Source organism: Xenia sp. Carnegie-2017, unplaced genomic scaffold (assembly GCF_021976095.1).
Source record: "Xenia sp. Carnegie-2017 unplaced genomic scaffold, XeniaSp_v1 HiC_scaffold_25, whole genome shotgun sequence".
In the NCBI taxonomy this organism is placed as follows: domain Eukaryota; kingdom Metazoa; phylum Cnidaria; class Anthozoa; order Malacalcyonacea; family Xeniidae; genus Xenia; species Xenia sp. Carnegie-2017.
Window position 1 is genome coordinate 6,299,512 of NW_025813488.1, and position 23,480 is coordinate 6,322,991.

The window sequence follows — 23,480 nt, forward strand, 5'->3', positions numbered from 1 at the left end:
TGTTTTGTTATACTGATATTGTAAACAAAAATTCCACTATATACATTTTCATCGATTTGCTGCAGAGATACTGTTATTTGCCTTTGAAATTTGTTAAATGCCTTCAAACAAACTTGAAAACTATGAAATCTTGGAAACGATAGGTTCCGGATCATACGGTATTTGTAAAAAAGTGCGACGAAAAACAGACAACAAAGTAGGATAAATTCATTCACATACTATGCCCATAATCTATGGTGGTGTAAACAGAACGCCATTTCTATAAGTGTGGACTATTTATTAGATCTTTTTCACTCAAAGGTACTGTTTCACCATCATGTATGTTTATTTCTTTGCGTTGAAGGTACTGGTATGGAAAGAGTTGAACTATGGCAGTATGACAGAGTGTGAAAAACAACTCTTAGTATCTGAAGTCAATCTTCTTCGAGAATTGAAACACCCAAACATAGTTCAGTACTATGACAGAATTATTGACAGATCAGTGACAACCATCTACCTGATAATGGAGTACTGTGAAGGTGGAGATCTTAGTCAACTTATTGCTAGATGCAAAAGAAAGGTTGGCACCCAATATACATCTCTGCCACTACTACTTTCACTGTCAAAACTTACATAAAATGTTTCCTTTTAAGAAAATATCTCGAAAGTGCATTTATATGGAAACTTCTCTCACAACTTGTCTCTGCATTACATGAATGCCACAAACGTGAAAATGGCCAGCATATTCTTCATAGGGATCTCAAACCTGCAAATATTTTTCTTGATGTTAACAACAATGTCAAACTTGGTGACTTTGGATTAGCAAGAGTCTTGTCACACGACTGGAGTATGGCACGAACCTTTGTTGGAACACCTTACTATATGTCTCCTGTATGTTACAAGCTTATGATGTATTGTGGTAGTTGTATTCAAAGATACAAAAACATTATTCTTACCAGACATTTTTAATATGATTTCCTGCTACAAGCTTCTACAGATTGTTTTTGATATATCAGCAATGAAGAAACTGTTCATCTCTTTTCCAATGTAGGAGCAAATGAACAAAACTGGTTATAATGACAAGTCTGATGTTTGGTCTCTTGGATGTCTACTATATGAAGCTTGTGCATTAGCACCTCCCTTCCTTGCTACCAATCAAAATGCACTGGCACAAAAGATCAAGATTGGACAATTTCATCCCATCCCACTACATTATCCCAAATCACTCAGTCATTTGATAACCACTATGCTCAGAGTAGATGTATGTTATGTAATTTGTGATAAAGAAGTGGTTTTCTACAATGCAATTCCATGTTCACATAAATATTGTTGTTTTGCAGGATGATCTGCGTCCATCAGTTTATGAACTTGCACAAAATCCGATTTTAAAAAGAAAAAATCTGGAAAGGTTAACATCACCTACTTCTCAGTAAGCACATTGGCAACTTAGTTCTTTATGTTCAAACTTTGTATGAAATCTATTAATTTGTTATTGCATTTCTATAGACTTTCCAACATAGGAAGTCATGACATTCTTTTACAAGAAAGAGAAAAGGCATTGGATGATAGAGAAAGGAGCTGCAAAGTAGGGATTAAGATGCTAAACTATAAATCACTAAACTACAACATTTGTTGGTCCCCTATTGTTTATTAAACATACATTATTACTTCAAGCTTATTAATGATTATCAAAAGTGATATCAACATTCAACATACAGCAATCATTGTCTGTGTCTTCAGGAAGAGAAGAAAGTTTAAGAGAACGTGAAAAGGTTTTAGAGGAAAAGTTGTCAAGGTAAGCTGCTAAATATTATTCTGCCTACACTTTCAAATATTTTGATCACAATATTTATATTTTGTAGAACTGAATTGCTTCTTAATGAGCTCCAGTTAAAAGACAAGATCAAAAATCATACCTAGTAGCCTCACATAAATACTATGAGAAAGAAAATAAACAAGCAGTTTCTCGTAAATGTTTGCCATCAGACCGACCATTCTCAAATAAAATCTATGGCACAGAAAATAATCATCTAACCAATGTACTAGCCAAAGCTGGATTTAAATCTACAGCTGCTGTATTAGCTTCAAGAATTCCCAATATAAAACTGAATGATGTACATGTGAAAAATACGAGTAGAAAACCAATATACATGCGATAGTTTAATAATCAATTATTCAATGACTTAGTGTGTTGTAAAAATTTGTAGTTAATAAAATACATTATTTATATAATTTGGCTCAACCTGGTTCATTCAACAAAAAAATGGAACTTTATGCAAGGCATGATCTAATCATGCATAGATGTTCAATGAGACTATCAAACCACTACCACAATCATGCTTCTCCACTTAATATAGATAAATACCCAGTCAGTTTCTGCTAATCAAGCTTTAAAATATATATGCTTAGAATCATAATCATTGTCACACATGAAAAGTTGAAGGTTAAACTGCCAAATGGTTAAATTGTCATACATTGGTAACACAGCACAATTTACAGTTTTGCATATCACACATACACTTTCAAATAGAAACGCGGTACATTCCATGTAATAAATACATTTACAGACTTTTAAAGCAATTTCCACTTAGCTTTTTCCTGTCTGTCAAAGACTGTTGTGGGCAGTTCATCTCTAGACAATTTCCTTGTGTTTGTTGGGTCATCTTCATCAATCCAAACTAGTTGTCTGTCTTGACGACTTTCTAACGTACTTCTCTCCTGTTGCCCGCCAGGGGAAGTTCTTAGTCGTGTTTCAAATATATAACCAACACTACCAATGACAAACGCACAAGGAAAACCAAATACGGAGCATAATTTCTCAAAGCCCCTAAAACCACTGGCCACATTTTCTGACAATGATTCGAAATTACACATATAAAGACATTGATTAGTAATAAAACAGAACAGTCGGGTTAAGGATACTGACAAATAATCTGTATTCAAATTTAAAATGCCAAATACTGATTTCATGGACAAAACTTGTTCTTTCCAACTTTCACAACAGCGAGTTACCAATACATGGCCTTGGTAAAACGTCATGAAAGACGAATATTTGGGAGACACCACTTTTCCACCACTGGTCACAATAACACTGTTTCCAAGTTTCTAAACCTTTCCATGACATGGAAGCAAAACATCTTATACAAAGCCCAATTGGATGGATTAAAATAATTTATACTGACAAAGGTATAAAGAGTGTTAAGTTCACCGACGAAGAAAATGAAACTTTAGAACACCGTGCCTCCACAAAAAATATCCACTTACAATTGGCAATAAAATGGTTTGAAACATACTTGAAGGATCCAGCGAAAACTAAATCATTGAAATACCCAAACCTTGACATGGAAACATATGGCAGTAAAGTTTTCATGTGTAAAGTTTGGAATGTTCTCATGGAAAAAGTTGGACCTGGACAAACTATAAGTTATGGAGAATTGGCCAAGCTGTGCCACAACCCTGGAAGTGCAAGGGCAGTGGGACAGGCAATGCGGAGGAACCCCTACACAATACTGGTGCCATGTCACCGTGTCATCAATTCTGGGGGTTCCATGGGCAACTACAGTGGTGGTATAGACAAAAAACAATGGTTGCTAAAACATGAAGGAAAAGAATTCTAGTTTAAACATAGACAGATGAACAATTCTTACCATGAATCAAAATATTTTTTCAGATGAACAATTCTTACCATGAAGCAAACCATTTTTTTTCAAATTGTAATTCCTAAGTTATGTTACAAGGTTTGAGACCTCAACCAACCCAGACAAACATTACCAATTAATCTTATTTGGTGAAAGAAAATGTAGAAAGTTTTGAGTTAACCTTCTGCTTATCAAAAGTTTTCACTTTTTTTGAGATATTTTCTTTCTCATCCGAGATATCCCCAATTATCCTTTCATTACCATCTTCATTCCTCTTCCTTTTCTTTTCATCAATTTCACTTTCATGCTGCATCTCATTAACTTCGCTTTCAAATTCATTGATTTTCTTACCTCCAGCTCCAGTAACGTCTTCTGCATGCTCTTGACTTTGACACATAATGTTCATCGACGGTGCACTAGCAGAATTTCTTTCCCAAACCTGTTTTTCTTCTTTTGGTGTTTCTCTCCATTGCTTTACAGCTATTTTCATTATTTCTCCCTCCGACATTTCCGGATTTTCGTCGGCAAAGAAAGGTTTCATTACATCAAGCCAACACTGAAATGCATTTTTCCTAATAAAAAAGGTTAAATGTCAAGAAAGTGTAAAGCTTGACGAGCAGAATAACATTGTACGTAACGAAGAATTGAGCTCGTGTGAACACTAGCACTCACTTGGGTTTCGTAGTTATTGCTTTCTCTGTGGGTTTCGTTGATATCTTTACTTCATCAACCTTGCTCTCTTGTTTGTTGTCGTTTCGTTTCTTTTTGCTAAACAACTTTATTTGTTTGCTCGCCTTGCTTTTCGTACTCTCCGTTGCTAAGTTAAGCACATTAAATTACATTTTATTAACGTGGAAAGAATCTGCACTAATGAAGAAAAAGTTTGCTGGTCAATTTTAGATACGAATTCAAGGATTTTTCTAAATTGTTACATGAAACAAAATAACATTATACGTTTAAAGTCCTGGAACAGACTCAAAAGTCAGTATATCAGTGCATACACGTTCAACAGTGATTCCAAACCACATGCAGCTATCTGCAAAATTTTTGTCAAGATTTTATATTTTAAGACATTCTAATTCCTGAAAGTTTCATTACAATTCTAGTAAATTGATATTATTATTTTTGATTTAACCCATGCATTCTTCAAACTGAATTTACAAGTCTTGCTCGTTCTCAAGTTACGAAGCCGATAGCTTTCTAATTTTTCTAGTTTTCAGTAAAAACACGTAGCTAAATAATTGTCGACTTACGTGACTTTTTGTCCAATGTCTTGGCACTTTGTCGATCGTTCTCCACATTTTCAAAAAAGCTAATGCTGCTATCATTTGCCGTTGATTTTTCTTTATTCACTTTGAAAGGATTACATCGTTGAGGAGTATCCTGATGGTAAAATCTATGATGGAAATTCGGCAAGCGCTTTGACAGCGAACAACGGCTAGCTTTCGGCATCGTTGAGACTTGTAATGGTGATTCAAAAGATTCGTTGCATTTTTCTGAGGCAAAATAGAGAACAAATGACAGTTTACGTTCGTAGCTACGTTTCACCTGAGAATTCCTCCAGGCTTCTCTTTAAAGAAAAGCGCAACACAATGAGTACAAGGCAAGAGTCAAGTATACAATTATCAAATTGATTAAACTGGTGACAGTTTATTTATGTGAGTATTTCAAGGTGAACTGCAAACTTGCAGGATCAAATGTAAATTCTCGCTAAGATGCCTTCAAGATCTTACTTAAGATTTCTACAAGAGATAATTCAAATATAATAACAAAAAATACATCATAACATGCACTAAAAAGTACATACCGTCGTTTTTTGTGTCATCTTCGTACTCTTCTACTACATGATTTCCTGTTAATATAAACACATAAATAGAAACTAAAACATGATTGTCAAAATATAATTTCTTGTTCTTTTATGATTCATTTATCATCGAAATATTGGCAACAGAGACGTACGTAAACTAGGAATCCGAGGATAGTTCAAAGTTTTAAAAATACGGTGCTTGGACTCGTAATTTAAGTCAACCACAAAAGTCCAAAATTCGTCTCCGAGAAAAATTCATAGGAGATTTACTCAATATTCACGCCTACAGGACCACACTGTCTGAGGCTGCATCTTATTCTTGGACTGAACTAGAAAGAATCAAGTGTTCCGGAGTAAGATCATATAATCAACCCGACATTGAAATGTTAAAAAATTTACAATGACGACAATCAATTTTTTGATCCTGACAAAATGTCTAAAGAATTTTTAAATAGCAAAACTAAAGCTGCCTAAATAACTCTTAATTGAATATCGTACTTACTCGTTTGAGCGCCGCGCTCTTAAAATTTTCAGAACTTTAGACGCGGCGCTCTTTAAAATGATCTTTAACATGTGCGATGTAACAAGAATATTTAACAACAAACAAACACGTTCTACGATGTTTTTACTGGGCAAAAAATTTCAAAGGTTTATTTAAGATTTGTGTTTTTTTTTGTTTTTGTGTCTTCAACAATTTTGATGTTGCGTCCCCTTAATCGTGCATTTGAAAATACTTAGTGCGGCGCTCATTCGAGGGGGTGCTCTTTGGAGGGCGGCGCTTAAACGAGTAATACGGTAACTGCATTAATCACGAGGAACAAAATTACGATCACCCCAGCTGAAAAATGTACACTCTATGTATGATTTATTTGAATTTTTGCCACTCATAACAACACTGCAAAGTTTCCATTGAAACTTTGAACTAAAAAGATGCATTTGCTTACTCTGTGTTCGGTTTTCTCTTTCAAACAAATCTGAACTTTTGCGACCTGTTTCCTCTTTTATGTTGTACATATCATCGAATTGTTCATGTTGATTGGCTGCTTCCTCTTCCGCTTTATGTAATGCTACTTCGTCCAGTCTTTGAGCAAGGTTCATGCGACGATTTCGCGAGGCATATTTTATCGCTAAGCTCACCTACATTACGATGGAAAACGATCTTTACGCGGATCACAACGCACAAACATCTTTTCAATGAAGTAATAACGTTATACGAATCAAAATTTTGTGCTTGTACCTACTTTTTCTACTGTCACTTTGAAAAAAGTTTTATGCACATAATGAATAAAAATCTACAAGAAAGTTAAATCTTCAATCAAAGTATCAATAGCTAAATACTTACGGAATACGCATCTGGGAGTAGTTCACAAACTTCTCTTGCCCGAAAATCTCTTTCGGTTTTACATGACAACTATAAATTATGAAAATATTTAGACAAGAAAAACGAAGAAAATTATGAATTATTATAACAATGTCAGACGCCTAAATTAATTGATCTCTCTGATATTGGGAAGGCTGTTTAAGCACTTTCATGCGCAACCCTTTTACCAACCGTACAAAATATTCGACACGAAAACAAACTTTCTACGTACAGCAAATATTTTCATGAGCAGTTGCTTCACTTGAGTCTTATTCTGCTCGTACAATTCATCTTCTATAACAACGCCTCTCTCACTTTCATGATCATATCTGTTCATCAAAAGCCTCCATCGTAGGTAGTTTTCCTATTTGAAGCAAATAATCGTATTTGAAATGCATCTTATTACAACACAATGCCTGGAACATGCTGTAAACAAAAATCTAAACAAAAATGTCTTTTTTATGTCTTGTGAAACATAGAAAACAACAAAAGCAACAAATAGTCATTGATAAGTTTGCAAGTTTTCATGCCTTACGTAATTTTTGCTAAAAAATTTACTTTTTTTTGTTTGAATCCATTTTAATATGTATATTCTTGTGTAAAGGACTTTCTTTCCACAATTGCTTGTACGGTATAAAGGTTAAACTCCTACCTCCAGCTGTCCTTTCTCCGTATCCACTTCACATACAGGCAACTTCAATGACAGAGAACTTATTAGTGGTCTTGGCAAAGTAGGAGGATATGTTGAACCAGTGCAAAGAACACATCTGAAATTGAAATGTAATAAGTTACCAAAAAGATAGTAAACAAAAATGAGCAATAATTTTGATGATCTGTTCCATTACCTGATCTGCTGTGAAGTTTCTGTAATGCCTACAACCCAGTAGTTATCAGATGACCTCTTAACCTGATGAGAATAAAATTTAAAAAAAACACGCACAAAATTCAATGTGTTAAATCAACGTCATATCATACAACGTGAATTTTGATCGATACCTCAGTTTTTGTATTGGCAACATTAATCCAGGTGTTGCCAAGTGAACGATTTAATAAACGAACAACTCCAAGAGAATCCACGGTGGAAGGAGTTCCCTCCAGGGAAAATCTGTAAAGATACGTAAAATTCATATATCGTGACATCGATCAAATAATTTTTAATTAGTTGCCGTGATTTAAACATCGAAATTGCCTATGAGAGGAAAAACTACAATATTTTATAGAATTGAAACTGTATAACGCACTTACCCGAGCCACGAGAGGTTGGCTTTTGGTGACAAAGGCAACCGCTGATCACAAAGTACTTGAGTATTTGTTTCAAGATCAATTAGCTTGACAGCAAGACACTGCGATCCCGCTACACCGACACCATTGTGATAAACAACAATCAATTGTGTTCCAAAACCAGACATACAGACAACAGGACCAGGTACAGAGATCAACGCCTTCTGCAGACCACCGATTGTGAAGACACGTAGTAGATCCTGATTGGTTATGGCTGCCGCCCAACTACTACCAACAGCGATGGCCTAGTCAAAAATCGAAATAAACTTTATGATAAGCTAAAAAGAAAGCCAATTGACGAATAGCGGATAGCACAAAAAGGATACAAAGTATATTACCCTAAGAGTAGGAGACAATTTTTTTACGATTTTGTTAGCTACAGTTTCTATCGTGCATATTTAATAATATGCGTACTAACTATACAATGTTTGTATGCAATGAATGAAGAATGAAGTAGCGAGGGATTACTTGTAAAACACATGAAACTCACCATTATATCTTCCCCCTTGAGGCATGGCTACACTCCATTCTTTTGATCGGTCCCAGGTTCCAAAATGCAAACACACCAACTTGCTAAAATTGTTCGAGGGCAAATGTTATTTGGAATATGCAATGAAAATAGAAGTACCACAACACCACTAAAAATAGTTAACTACTGTTCATGGCTCAACATGTTCATCTTGTCTACATTACTTTTCATTAACTGGTCGAAAAAAAATCGCTTTTTGGAATATGGATAAGACTCGCTCACGATAATTTTTCTTCAATGGGAACATTTAAGCTTAGTTAAGAGCAAAGTAATTTTTTTATTAATGGAATGTCACGACAGCATTCCAACGAATATGTGATTATCTTTACCAATCAACACACCTCGGAATCTCATCGTTTGCTTGGCAAGCAAGTAAGACAGCTTGATTTGAAATAGCTGCCATTGTGTGGTTCAATTCATTGATGAGATTCATGGAATGATGGAGGTTACTGTCATGAAACTCAACGTCAATAGACGCCGGTTCCTCTTCGGAATGACTTCGTACAATACCGACATGATTCCAAACCTTTTAAAAATACGAAAAGCTATTTTCATCATCAGCAGTCAAATTTAAATGAAAGGTATTTAGGCTCCCTTATCTTACGTTTACAAATTGTAATGCATTATAAACCCCAAGGAATAAATAATTTACTTTTGATGGCTGTATTAATAAAAAGCAGAATGGAAACTAGCGTAAAAATCTGCATTATACCAACTTTATTTAAACTGCAAGGACTTATTACACAAGCATAGATCTATGCATGGTTGTTTAATCGTTGACCTTGGTCATCCTAGACATATGTAGACATACGTACGTAGCGCAGGAAACTTTTTGATGAAAGTGAAATTTGTTGAGCTGGTAAGCTGACGCTACTTTGCTGAGCTAGCTTGTTATACAATGGTAGATAACTAGTTTCATCATAATTTACTTGCCATGAATCGATGCATAAGGTGAACAGGAGTTGAACCAGGTTGAAATGGTTGCTGTTGAAAAGTCTGCGGTTGTTGGAACACAATTGGTTTGTTATCAATATTTGTCTCTGTGACGTTTTTCATACTGTCTGCCAACGTCATGTCATCATCAACATCCAAACCCAGTGGTCCAGCCAATTCCGCTTTTATTTTGCCCAAATCTGCCACAATCAATATAATTGAACTCTTTTTAAAGAGTAAATCATTGTATCATTTTACTATATAACAAAACTCTAACACTAAAATACTTTATACCAAAACAGGAAATGAAAATCAATGCATGTAATTTGCAAGGAAGGTAGTTTTCTTTATAACTACGGGTAACCTAAGTAAACGAATATTTTTTCTTCGTTGACATAGCAAGATTATATAGGAAAATCTGCATATCCACGGCATCTTTCATAAGAAAAACATACTAATATTTCCAAGAGCAGCAGAAGATTGATAATCAGAGAGGGGGGGAGCTGTATTCATTTACAGTATGCATGCACTATTTTATTAGTTTCTATAGAAATCAGTTGTTATTACAGATTATACAATTATCAAAAACAAATTTATACCAGTTATATTATCATCGTAGTCATCATCTTCATCAGCTTCATCGTCCAACCATGACTTCTTCAAACGTCCTCTATTTTTCACTCCTAACAAACTTTCTGTCTCGCTTCTATTATCATCATCATCAATAAACTCGTTAGCCATAGCATTCAACGGATCAACAACGTTCTGGCGGGATAGACATGTTTTACAGTGGCATGTATTAAAAATATTTTAGAATATTAGCAGTAGGAAAGTCCATGCAAATACCGTTTTTTGTACAGTTGAATCCGATGGAATGACGTCTGTGCAAAGACCAAGTTGACCCTGAACACAACATGATTCATTTGAATTAAACAGAAAATGTTTTATGACTATATCGTTGTTGACAATGAAGGAAAACACATATCATCATATTTCTGGTTTCTACATGTTTTGAGCAGCTCACTTGATTATCTGTGTAGGCTATTTCCCCATTCTTTGTAGGGTTCCAAACGAGGCTTGTAATCGGCAGTGATTTCTCATGTTGTGCCCTAACGAAGAAACCGAGATAAGTGTGAATAAACAGGTACGAACAAGGCTCAAGACATCAAAAGTCAATGAAAATCAAATATCCATTCAACCTTTCAACGACTTGTTTGGTCTTTATCGACCAAATGAGAAATTCCCCGTTGATTGTGGCAGATGCAAGATAATTTCCACATGGTGACCATTTTACAATGGAAACAGACTATAAAGAATGTGTGTCAATTAATGCCGAATAGGTACATGCTTCATAACTAGTGGTGTTGACTGTGTTGTAGTGCCTATTCTATTAAATACAAGATCTCCTAGAACTGTAATGAACTTTCTTTCGTCGTAACATAAATGTTTGCATGCTTACGTCTGGAACTATTAACTGTTTTGTACATTAAAGTTGGAAAAATTGATAGTGACGATCCAAAACAATCTTCAAAACAATGGTAAACAAAGTCTAAGTTTTTAGGAATGACATTTAAAAGTGCATTTGATTCTTCTCCAGTTTTCCTTCCATTTTCAATCAACATTCACGATCGCTCTCAGACGTTTTAACGTAAGTAGCTACTACCTGAGAACCGGATCCAGAATCATCAACTTTCAACACATAAAGTAATTTCCAAGTTTCTTTTTCGTAAATCTTGAAAAATAAATGAGTAATTCAGCTAAGTCAGTTTTTATCTAAAATACAGTGATCACTGTTTCAACATTTAGTAATGCTTGCATACACATTTAAGCACACTGCATTGGTGATGACTGAAGAAGTACCTTTATTTCCTTTGCCACAGGAATGGCCAAACAACCATTCTCCTTGGGCTGAAACTCAAGCTTACAAAGACTCTTCGCCACGCTGAAAGTTTTCCATTTGCAAACAATTTACTCAGAATCTCATAGAATCATAAAATGTGGTCGAACTTACATAATTGAGTGGTAGAAATATTCAAATAATGAAGAATGTTTATACGTAGCTATGGGCAAAAAAAAACTCACCTAAAATCGTTACTCTTCTGTAAAAGGCTCAGCGATCGCAAACATTTCTACATGTGTTTAAAATCTTCAAAATTATATTGCACATATTAATCAGTAAACTGTTGAAAATGGCGATGCGTTTAAGCTGTTAAACTATTGGTATGTATAGTGTACCTGTTCTTTCCAATTCCAAATTTTACAGTGCCATCACAACTGGACGATACCTGAAGCACAGTAAACGATAAGACATTTTAACAATAATGTCAGGAAGTTCATAGCGATAGGAGAGAAAAATCATCATAACGTTACATAATTGATGGCATTGTACTTACGTACCAAGAATTCTTCGTTCTGATCCATGGCAACACAAAGGATGGGTGCTTCGTGACCTTTTAGTAGTTTGTGACTGCTATTCTGAACCTCAACTACTTTGATGTTGAAGTCACTGAAATGATGAAACACGAGAACACATTGGGAATAAAGTAGTACTCATTCATTATGTCATAAAACTTTACTACGCCTAAACATCACATCAAGTTTTAATACAAAGATAATAGACATGGAGAGTGATTGATTCACCTTGCTCCAGCAGCTAAATAATTTCCACTTTTACTACAACACAAAGAGTTTATGGTGGCAGGAAATCTTGTTATCATACCATCAGGAGTTCCCTGTTTATATATGTAAAAAAACTTGAGTGATGCAATTGGCATTGTTGCCAACCGGGGTAAAAAGGAAACAAAATCAGACTTGATCCTAGAAAAATTGACCAGATAAAATGTTAATCTAATTACAACACAGTATCATAGTGCTATGCATGCCTGCCAAAAGCTGGTCTATTTTAAGTCCTATAACACTGATCACATGCCAGGAGTTAAATGAAGAAACTATTTTGTGAGGGTTGCAGCCAACAATGAAGCTGGCCGTGAGTTTTGTCTTGTTTAACCATCCATTTGAGATTGTTGCCAATCGACAAATATGGGGAAACGAAATGAAACTCGATTGAGGAAAAAATTTGCTGTATAAAGGGTTAAATATGTCCAAGACTCACACACAATAAAAACTAGTTAAGGGATAAATGCGTATGAACTGAGGCATACATAATCAAAATGGCTAAGGATGATATTTTTACAGCAAATGGTGAACATTATTACCAATAAAATTTTAATCATATGCTTACTTCGGAATGTGTAGATTTTACAGCACAGTCTGCTCCTGCTAAAATTCTGTTGTCCTGAAGATAGAGGATATATGAGATCACAGGGAGAAGACTCTATTTTCCTGAACATCCCTTCACATTACATAACTTATTGACACCATGATGCTTTCATAACTTAACACAGTAAAAGGAGCTGTGTGCATTAATTAATGTACCTGAAAAGCAACTGCGGTTACTTCCTCTCCAGCTCTGAACGATTTGGGATCATCATCATCAAATCCATCATAGATTCTCACATCTCCATCTGATCCACATGTGATCAAGTACCTTGATTAGTTCAATAACAATATACATATTACTTCTGATTATCAAGGCTTTTATTATCATTGAATGAGTAAGAATTTAGAGGTTTGGATATAAAACGTGAAACAACAAAATCACCATTGAAAGTCATGGTTGACTCATGTTTAACAATAAAGTGCCACTTGGAAAACGATTTACTTGGAAAAAGTGATTTTCAATGAGAAAAAACCAAACAAATTGAGCAATAACAAATTTATCTATATGTAAAGTTTTGTTTTAAAATGTTCACAAACCTTCCATCATTGTCGTAGCAGACATCTGTGTATCCTTCACAGTGAGCATAACGCATAGTTCCTAAATCCAAAGGCATTTTATTGATAATTTTTGGTTACTTTTATAGTTTATTTCACAATTTTGTTGAAGATATTTTGTATTCGGCCATGTTCGTCTTCCAAACTTTCCCGCCAAATACCGCTGAAGATGGTCTTGTGAACTCTAACATGTAACTGGAGTGATGTCAAGGCCATCATTTCGTAAGTAGTTTGAAGGCCCTTATTGACAAACTAAAGCGTCGGAAAGAACTTGCAAGAATATGTGCCAGAGTTGAATCTCTGGGAGGTTTTACAGTTCTAGTCCTTTCATATATTTTGGGTGAAGTTAATTGAGCCTTCCTTTAACATTTTCTTCTCTTCATGACGTCAGAACTTTTCGAGTAAATAGTTGTTACGTCTGCTCTTTCTTTCAGTTAGGCGTCCTTATTTTCTACGACTTCTTGATCAGATATCACAAATGATTGTTTATAATGCTTATATAAGGTCTTTTTTGGAACATGTCTGCCAGGTTTGGAACTTTGGCGTCAATGCTTACCTCTTTAAAGAAGTCGAAAGCGTGCCCTAAATACAGTCCTCCCCGATTTATTTTACAGAGTCTTCGAGAACTAGTTTGATTCCTGATCCTAATGACGATTTATTGTTTTAAATATAAAAGAATGCAGATAATAATCATAAACTCCATTATCTTCTTCCAAAGAAACGTAATAACAATCTTAGAAACAATCACACTCAGTTACGTTGTTGCATTTACGGTTTCAAAAATACTTATACGTTGTACGTAGTGTACAGACTTGCAATGATTTTTAACATGTAGCCTAAATCATGTAGTGTAAATAGCTACAATTACCTTTTTTAAATTGTGGACTTTTCAAATTTTTAATTTGTTAACTGAGCAATTCAGTCTGTGCATATCGGTTTATTTAAATAAATTCAGTGCAATGTTCGTGTGATTCTTTCATTACTAACTTTTACACAATCTGCTGGACTCAAAATTTGTGTTTGTTGAGTTTAGTGGGTTGTGTAATCCAACACAATCCGACTTTAAAAGCTACAATGCAAGTATTTCAGGTATTTTCATTTCTTTAGAAAATCATCTTTAATAATTTTTTTCCAGTGAATGAACAGAAAAATAGTTGCATTGTAGAAGTAAAAACAAGGACTACGGCTTTGCTACAGTTCAAGGTTTGACTCCACGACAGGAAACACTACAATCCATACATGCAAAAATATTTCGAAAGCCTTAATGAAAAGCACTTTTTGAAAAAATTACATACATACACTTCAACAAAAATATCTAAAGAACATCTAAATAACTTTTCTAACAAAATATCTAAATAAAGTACCATTATCTTATGTTTATCCTATATTACCTTATTTTACCTATATATATCCTATATATATCCTATATTACCTTATGTGGACTCGTTTATCCTATGTTTTAACGGTTAAAATTCCATACTTTCAAAGGTTTTCATTGGTACACGCTCTTCATCTTCAGCAAGTATGCTACCATGCCTTTTTAATTGAATACTAGGCGAATGTTCTTGAAGTCCATTTGACTCCTCGATATAGTGTGTATATTGACGTTTTTGAATCTGGAAAACCAAGAAATCAAAACAAGTTGTTATCACATGTTGTCGTTTTTAAAAGGCTATGAACATGCAGCGAAAAATATTTATTTATGACATAAAAAAAGTGTTAAAAAGAAGACATTAATGCAATTGTCTATGATTATACTTAGGCTTTTATCTGTTTATTTAAAGTACATGATATGTCAATGGAAAAATATAATTAAATAAACTAATGACTTAAATGATCATATTTGAAATGTAATTGGCAAAAGCTAAACGATAAAAGTAATAGAAAAATTTCGCTACTTACACACAGGATGATTACACAAAGAACAAGAAGAACACAAATACCACCTAGAACTGACACAAAAACGATTGCCAAAGTACTCCAACCACTGTGACGTTTCTTTTCATCTTGTTTTGCAGTAACAACTTCGAAAACTTTAACTTCGATGCTACTGACAACCATTTCACCAAATTCATCCTCATCAATTTTATTGCGTAAAGTTTGGTCAATATCCACAACTTTTACATCATTTGATTTTACATGAACTTTAGCAATACAACCAAGGCTACCTTCGAAAAATCTTATAACTTCTGACGAAGAATAATAAGTCGTATCACGAAATACTTTGTCAAAATTTTCCTCAATTTGTTTGCTTTTCGCATTGAATTCGGGAGAACTGGTTTCCATGTATTCAATCCTGAATGGCTCCGATGTTATCAAGAGCCTGATTTCAAATGTATTCACAACTATATCAATGATGGATGTGGTCAAAGGTATACTCGAAACCGTTGAATACCGAATTGTATTATTCTGTTTCGATATATTTGACGTAACCAAAGCAGGAGTCTTCCATAATTTGCTGGTTGATTTAAACACATCATGTCTTTTTAAATCAAAAATAGTCGTGGACGTCCCTTTTTTTTCTGTAAGATTGGTTGAAGTATTCGTTTGAATGGTATATGATGAAAAATATGTTTCTGTTTTATCAATTTCAGGTGACAAAGTTCCTTTAGGATTGTAAGAGGTCATGGTTGGAAACAACGATGATTTTTTAACTGTAGACACATTTCTTATTGTCTGATAAATGAAAGTTGTCGAATGATAATCTGCTACCACTAATTTCGTCGTTAAAATCATTGAGGGTGGTGACATTGCTTTCATCGTTGACGCCAATGCTGATGGGGAATGTGGTTTTGTTATTGACGTCATTGATGGTGAAGACATTGTTTTTGCGAGAAACGAGGTTAATGTTGACTTCTGGTGTATTGTTAAGAAATCATCTTTTGTCAAACTATAACTTTCTTCATAAATGGAAGACATACTTGATTTGTCCATTGTCTTTAATGAAGTACTTTCTTTTAAGACCACTGACGATGATTTCACTGCATTTTGTGTAGTTACAAAATTTTCTAAAGACGACATTGGTGGTGATGACATTAATTTGGTCAGTGATGGTGTTTTCTGGTGTGTTGTTAAGAAATCATCTTTTGTCAAACTATAACTTTCTTCATAAATGGAAGACATACTTGATTTTTCCATTGTCTTTAATGAAGTACTTTCTTTTAAGACCACTGACGATGATTTCACTGCATTTTGTGTAGTTACAAAATTTTCTAAAGACGACATTGGTGGTGATGACATTAATTTGGTCAGTGATGGTGTTTTCTGGTGTGTTGTTAAGAAATCATCTTTTGTCAAACTATAACTTTCTTCATAAATGGAAGACATACTTGATTTTTCCATTGTCTTTAATGAAGTACTTTCTTTTAAGACCACTGACGATGATTTCACTGCATTTTGTGTAGTTAAAAAATTTTCTAAAGACGACATTGGGGTGATGACATTAATTTGGTCATTGATGGTGTTTTCTGGTGTGTTGTTAAGAAATCATCTTTTGTCAAACTATAACTTTCTTCATAAATGGAAGACATACTTGATTTTTCCATTGTCTTTAATGAAGTACTTTCTTTTAAGACCACTGACGATGATTTCACTGCATTTTGTGTAGTTACAAAATTTTCCAAAGACGATGACATTGGGGGTGATGACATTAATTTGGTCATTGATGGTGTTTTCTGGTGTATTATTAAGAAATCATCTTTTGAAGAACTTTCTTTTAAGACCACTGACGATGATTTCACTGCATTTTGTGTAGTTACAAAATTTTCTAAAGACGACATTGGGGGTGATGACATTAATTTGGTCATTGATGGTGTTTTCTGGTGTATTATTAAGAAATTATCTTTTGTCAAACTATAACTTTCTTCATAAATGGAAGACATACTTGATTTGTCCATTGTCTTTAATGAAGTACTTTCTTTTAAGACCACTGACGATGATTTCACTGCATTTTGTGTAGTTACAAAATTTTCTAAAGACGACATTGGGGGTGATGACACTAATTTGGTCATTGATGGTGTTTTCTGGTGTGTTGTTAAGAAATCATCTTTTGTCAAACTATAACTTTCTTCATAAATGGAAGACATACTTGATTTTTCCATTGTCTTTAATGAAGTACTTTCTTTTAAGACCACTGACGATGATTTCACTGCATTTTGTGTAGTTACAAAATTTTCTAAAGACGACATTGGGGTGATGACATTAATTTGGTCATTGACGGTGTTTTCTGGTGTGTTGTTAAGAAATCATCTTTTGTCAAACTATAACTTTCTTCATAAATGGAAGACATACTTGATTTTTCCATTGTCTTTAATGAAGTACTTTCTTTTAAGACCACTGACGATGATTTCACTGCATTTTGTGTAGTTACAAAATTTTCTAAAGACGACATTGGGGTGATGACATTAATTTGGTCATTGATGGTGTTTTCTGGTGTGTTGTTAAGAAATCATCTTTGTCAAACTATAACTTTTTCATAAATGGAAGACATACTTGATTTGTCCATTGTCTTTAATGAAGTACTTTCTTTTAAGACCACTGACGATGATTTCACTGCATTTTGTGTAGTTACAAAATTTTCCAAAGACGATGACATTGGGGGTGATGACATTAATTTGGTCATTGATGGTGTTTTCTGGTGTGTTGTTAAGAAATCATCTTTTGTCAAACTATAACTTTCTTCATAAATGGAAGACATACTTGATTTTTCCATTGTCTTTAATGAAGTACTTTCTTTTAAGACCACTGACGATGATTTCACTGCATTTTGTGTAGTTAAAAAATTTTCTAAAGACGACATTGGGGGTGATGACATTAATTTGGTCATTGATGGTATTTTCTGGTGTGTTGTTAAGAAATCATCTTTTGTCAAACTATAACTTTCTTCATAAGTGGAAGACATACTTGATTTTTCCATTGTCTTTAATGAAGTACTTTCTTTTAAGACCACTGACGATGATTTCACTGCATTTTGTGTAGTTACAAAATTTTCCAAAGACGATGACATTGGGGGTGATGACATTAATTTGGTCATTGATGGTGTTTTCTGGTGTATTATTAAGAAATCATCTTTTGAAGTACTTTCTTTTAAGACCACTGACGATGATTTCACTGCATTTTGTGTAGTTACAAAATTTACTAAAGACGACATTGGGGGTGATGACATTAATTTGGTCATTGATGGTGTTTTCTGGTGTATTATTAAGAAATTATCTTTTGTCAAACTATAACTTTCTTCATAAATGGAAGACATACTTGATTTGTCCATTGTCTTTAATGAAGTACTTTCTTTTAAGACCACTGACGATGATTTCACTGCATTTTGTGTAGTTACAAAATTTTCTAAAGACGACATTGGGGATGATGACATTAATTTGGTCATTGATGGTGTTTTCTGGTGTGTTGTTAATAAATCATCTTTTGTCAAACTATAACTTTCTTCATAAATGGAAGACATACTTGATTTTTCCATTGTCTTTAATGAAGTACTTTCTTTTAAGACCACTGACGATGATTTCACTGCATTTTGTGTAGTTACAAAATTTTCTAAAGACGACATTGGGGTGATGACATTAATTTGGTCATTGATGGTGTTTTCTGGTGTGTTGTTAAGAAATCATCTTTGTCAAACTATAACTTTCTTCATAAATGGAAGACATACTTGATTTTTCCATTGTCTTTAATGAAGTACTTTCTTTTAAGACCACTGACGATGATTTCACTGCATTTTGTGTAGTTAAAAAATTTTCTAAAGACGACATTGGGGGTGATGACATTAATTTGGTCATTGATGGTGTTTTCTGGTGTGTTGTTAAGAAATCATCTTTTGTCAAACTATAACTTTTTTCATAAATGGAAGACATACTTGATTTGTCCATTGTCTTTAATGAAGTACTTTCTTTTAAGACCACTGACGATGATTTCACTGCATTTTGTGTAGTTACAAAATTTTCCAAAGACGATGACATTGGGAGTGATGACATTAATTTGGTCATTGATGGTGTTTTCTGGTGTATTATTAAGAAATCATCTTTTGAAGTACTTTCTTTTAAGACCACTGACGATGATTTCACTGCATTTTGTGTAGTTACAAAATTTTCTAAAGACGACATTGGTGGTGATGACATTAATTTGGTCAGTGATGGTGTTTTCTGGTGTGTTGTTAAGAAATCATCTTTTGTCAAACTATAACTTTCTTCATAAATGGAAGACATACTTGATTTTTCCATTGTCTTTAATGAAGTACTTTCTTTTAAGACCACTGACGATGATTTCACTGCATTTTGTGTAGTTAAAAAATTTTCTAAAGACGACATTGGGGGTGATGACATTAATTTGGTCATTGATGGTGTTTTCTGGTGTGTTGTTAAGAAATCATCTTTTGTCAAACTATAACTTTCTTCATAAATGGAAGACATACTTGATTTTTCCATTGTCTTTAATGAAGTACTTTCTTTTAAGACCACTGACGATGATTTCACTGCATTTTGTGTAGTTACAAAATTTTCTAAAGACGACATTGGGGGTGATGACATTAATTTGGTCATTGATGGTGTTTTCTGGTGTGTTGTTAAGAAATCATCTTTTGTCAAACTATAACTTTTTTCATAAATGGAAGACATACTTGATTTGTCCATTGTCTTTAATGAAGTACTTTCTTTTAAGACCACTGACGATGATTTCACTGCATTTTGTGTAGTTACAAAATTTTCTAAAGACGACATTGGGGTGATGACATTAATTTGGTCATTGATGGTGTTTTCTGGTGTGTTGTTAATAAATCATCTTTTGTCAAACTATAACTTTCTTCATAAATGGAAGACATACTTGATTTTTCATTGTCTTTAATGAAGTACTTTCTTTTAAGACCACTGACGATGATTTCACTGCATTTTGTGTAGTTACAAAATTTTCTAAAGACGACATTGGGGTGATGACATTAATTTGGTCATTGATGGTGTTTTCTGGTGTGTTGTTAAGAAATCATCTTTTGTCAAACTATAACTTTCTTCATAAATGGAAGACATACTTGATTTTTCCATTGTCTTTAATGAAGTACTTTCTTTTAAGACCACTGACGATGATTTCACTGCATTTTGTGTAGTTACAAAATTTTCCAAAGACGATGACATTGGGGGTGATGACATTAATTTGGTCATTGATGGTGTTTTCTGGTGTATTATTAAGAAATCATCTTTTGTACTTTCTTTAAGACCACTGACGATGATTTCACTGCATTTTGTGTAGTTACAAAATTTTCCAAAGACGATGACATTGGGGTGATGACATTAATTTGGTCATTGATGGTGTTTTCTGGTGTATTATTAAGAAATACTTTCTTTTAAGACCACTGACGATGATTTCACTGCATTTTGTGTAGTTACAAAATTTTCTAAAGACGACATTGGGGGTGATGACATTAATTTGGTCATTGATGGTGTTTTCTGGTGTGTTGTTAAGAAATCATCTTTTGAAGTACTTTCTTTTGCTAGAATAGAATAATTTAGTGACGGTTCCTTTGATTGCTCTGTGATACTGGCTAAAGCGATATTATCAGCAAACATTGCACTTGTTGTGCTCTCAGCAATTTCTATCGATCTCCTTAAGTTATTTGACAAATGAAGAATAACAGATTTTGATGTACTATTTTTTAAGTTTTCATTTCCAACGACGTTTTTCGCTACCGTGTTGTAGACAGCAGCAATTAACACCACAAACAGCATCTTGCTTGATTTTTCTTCCATTAGAAAAAGGTGACAAGACAAAACGGAAATTATCGGCTTCGACTGTGCAAGCAAACGTCAGCTCTATAAAATAAGTGAAACACATTCGTCGCCTGTTCGATCGCTCATGAACATGAATTTTACAGGACAATTAGCAATATTAGCGAGATTACTGTTAAAAATATCTAACAATAACGAACTGGACTTTTACGAAAGGAAATGTGTTCTCAATAGTGCATGGTTTCAAATTGCTGAAGTTTTTAAAAAGTTCATTACTTTTTAAAGATTCAGTTCAAAAAGATTGCAGTTGGGTTATAATTATTTTCCCCATAAATTTTAAATATATAATAGAAATTTCAAAGGAAACAATCGAAAGGGAAGATGAAATTCAAGCGCAGCAGAAAAATGAATTATTTACTTTTTTGTAGATGAGAGACTGTTACTACATCAGACATTGTACACCTGATTTAGAAGGGCTTTTTACTTTTACAAAGGCTGTGTCTTCCCACTAACATTTGCTTCTTAAAGAATACAGTTTACTGCTGTTAGGCTAAGCTTTCTTATTATTATGCGAAAGACAACTTGATATTTGATCTTTCTGTCATGTCAATACTGTTATTATTTATATAGTCGTTTCGGTCGAACGCTTTCACAGTCGATCCAGTCGGAAGATATTTATATGTGTGATTTGTCACAGACTTGCGTACTTGGGTTTGACCAATCAGCGTATTCATTTATAATTTAAACGGAGGAACTCGAGCTGGTTACGAGAACGTCAAACTGCAGTGTTTTCATTTTCCGAGTCTCATCGCGCAGAAATAGAGCAAGCGCTTCATCTTATTTGTAATATCAGACAAATATACATCACACGATGGTCACACCAAGCACATGACTGGTTTATGTTATCATTTTACTTAAAATGCATGCAAAGTAAATAAACCAATGAATACTGAAGAAGCTGCTTTTTCCACCCACTGAACAAAATTATCCCAACACTATGTGCATTGTACAACTGTTCAAATCAGGCTTAAAGGTCTCTTTATTAGCTAAAATTCATGTACTGGCATGAAGTCCAAACAAAATTTTAGCTGTTGTCTTATTCATCATGTGACAAAGAATTTATATTTACTATCACTTATGATCATAAAGAATGATGTTCCAAAGATTCACAAAAATATAAACGTTGCGTTGCTTAATATTATTTGTGAAACAATTTCACCATCTGTAAATTATATAGCTTCACAACAGATTTTTACTTCAAGTGTTGTAAAGAGTGACATCAACTTAGACAATGCACAATGAGTGAGACAGACAGATAGAGATTTGCAATGATGGGGAAACAAGCATCATTAGAAATAGTGCTTATGAAACAATTGGAGGATATTGACCGTAAAAAAAAAAGGAAGATTATAAACAAGATCCCTTACCATCATAAATTTACTGTACTAATTGTCTTAATTCGCATTTTCTATGAAATGTGGCAATTAACTTCTTCATTGCACTGATAAATATATATATCAATCAAATCACAGACTAAGAAAACTTACAAAATTTTGCTTCTTTCAATCGTAATTCTTGCCAAACTTTTCTGTTCCTATTTCCCAAATACGTCTTGATATGTCAAGACAATTGATGCAACAAACACCTCAAGACACACACGTGAAGCGGCCTGTTTTAAATACAAATTACATCAAATTATTCAACCTGTCAAACCGCAAAATTAGGTGTCCTGCTGATATCCAATCTGCTTTTTATTAGTATATGGAATGGCATGGTTTCGAATGCGATCTGGGAAAAACATGCACGAGTTAGTTTTTCAGACTAATTTTAAGACTATCAAACTTTCTCGCCTTTGAAATGTTTTATTTCGATTAGCTTTTATATTGCTTCTTTGTTTCACTAACCAGTCAGGAGCAATTTTGAAAAGAAATTTGTACGGGTGTTTCGCTTTTTAGCAATGGCGTTTCGTAATTTTGCACTGGTATTTAGGAAAAAATTGCAATGCTCTTAACCAATCAGAATTGAGAGATCATTTCATGTATGTTATTAGTTGTATAAAAATATACATGAAAAAACTTCTCAGTTCTGATTGGTTAAGAGGAGGGCAATTTATCGTAATTAAGTACAAGTGTAAAAAAAGGAAATGCAGTGAAATTTATTTTTGAAAAATGCGCTCATGATTGGTTATTCAAACAAAGAAGTGCAAAGTAGATACCTTGTTTTAGCTGTGTGTGTGAAAGCTATGGTGTTGTGAAAGTAATATCTGACGGAATTGAATATACGAGCCAGTCCATCGATATGAATAACTTGCAAGCTAAAATAAACTTACGCTGAAGTTAAAAATCAACAGAATTGAGAAATTTTTCATGTATGTTATTAATAGGTAATAGCATATATT

At 33.8% G+C, this 23,480-nt stretch overlaps 4 protein-coding genes, 1 long non-coding RNA gene and 1 pseudogene across 5 annotated transcripts; 2 read left to right on the forward strand and 4 right to left on the reverse strand.

The window, feature by feature from the left end:
• LOC124453007 lies at positions 1–2,216 on the forward strand (annotated as a pseudogene).
• Positions 2,217–3,035: 819 nt separating this feature from the next.
• LOC124453005 (methylated-DNA--protein-cysteine methyltransferase-like) lies at positions 3,036–3,797 on the forward strand. Its single transcript, XM_047003680.1, has one exon. It carries the CDS (start codon positions 3,102–3,104, stop codon positions 3,594–3,596), a length of 495 nt encoding a protein of 164 aa, XP_046859636.1. The 5' UTR covers positions 3,036–3,101; the 3' UTR covers positions 3,597–3,797.
• Positions 3,661–13,507, reverse strand: LOC124453006 (WD repeat and HMG-box DNA-binding protein 1-like). Its single transcript, XM_047003681.1, is given in 28 exon segments — positions 3,661–4,189; positions 4,290–4,434; positions 4,871–5,113; positions 5,425–5,469; positions 6,369–6,561; positions 6,767–6,835; positions 7,017–7,148; positions 7,437–7,551; positions 7,630–7,691; positions 7,781–7,889; positions 8,030–8,310; positions 8,545–8,638; positions 8,936–9,120; positions 9,528–9,727; positions 10,127–10,292; positions 10,374–10,430; positions 10,552–10,636; positions 10,727–10,833; positions 11,191–11,259; positions 11,388–11,469; positions 11,610–11,628; positions 11,631–11,656; positions 11,763–11,812; positions 11,925–12,033; positions 12,168–12,259; positions 12,769–12,822; positions 12,963–13,074; positions 13,344–13,507. Coding segments are annotated over 28 exon segments (3,408 nt in total). The 5' UTR covers positions 13,421–13,507; the 3' UTR covers positions 3,661–3,759.
• A 1,104-nt stretch (positions 13,508–14,611) lies between these two features.
• LOC124452485 (chitinase-like protein PB1E7.04c) lies at positions 14,612–17,548 on the reverse strand. Its single transcript, XM_047003043.1, has 2 exons — positions 15,264–17,548; positions 14,612–14,977 (listed from the first exon to the last, which is right to left on the reverse strand). The coding sequence occupies exons 1-2, from the start codon at positions 16,788–16,790 to the stop codon at positions 14,828–14,830; spliced, it is 1,677 nt and encodes a 558-aa protein (XP_046858999.1). The 5' UTR covers positions 16,791–17,548; the 3' UTR covers positions 14,612–14,827.
• Positions 17,549–17,987: 439 nt separating this feature from the next.
• Positions 17,988–20,645, reverse strand: LOC124452486 (putative uncharacterized protein ENSP00000383309). Its single transcript, XM_047003044.1, has 2 exons — positions 20,575–20,645; positions 17,988–20,026 (listed from the first exon to the last, which is right to left on the reverse strand). The coding sequence occupies exons 1-2, from the start codon at positions 20,632–20,634 to the stop codon at positions 18,968–18,970; spliced, it is 1,119 nt and encodes a 372-aa protein (XP_046859000.1). The 5' UTR covers positions 20,635–20,645; the 3' UTR covers positions 17,988–18,967.
• Positions 20,646–20,687: 42 nt separating this feature from the next.
• LOC124452488 lies at positions 20,688–22,735 on the reverse strand. The gene is made up of 2 exons (XR_006950794.1): positions 22,630–22,735; positions 20,688–21,166 (listed from the first exon to the last, which is right to left on the reverse strand). It is a non-coding gene; the product is annotated as an uncharacterized LOC124452488 (long non-coding RNA).
• Between the last annotated feature and the right edge of the window lie 745 nt (positions 22,736–23,480).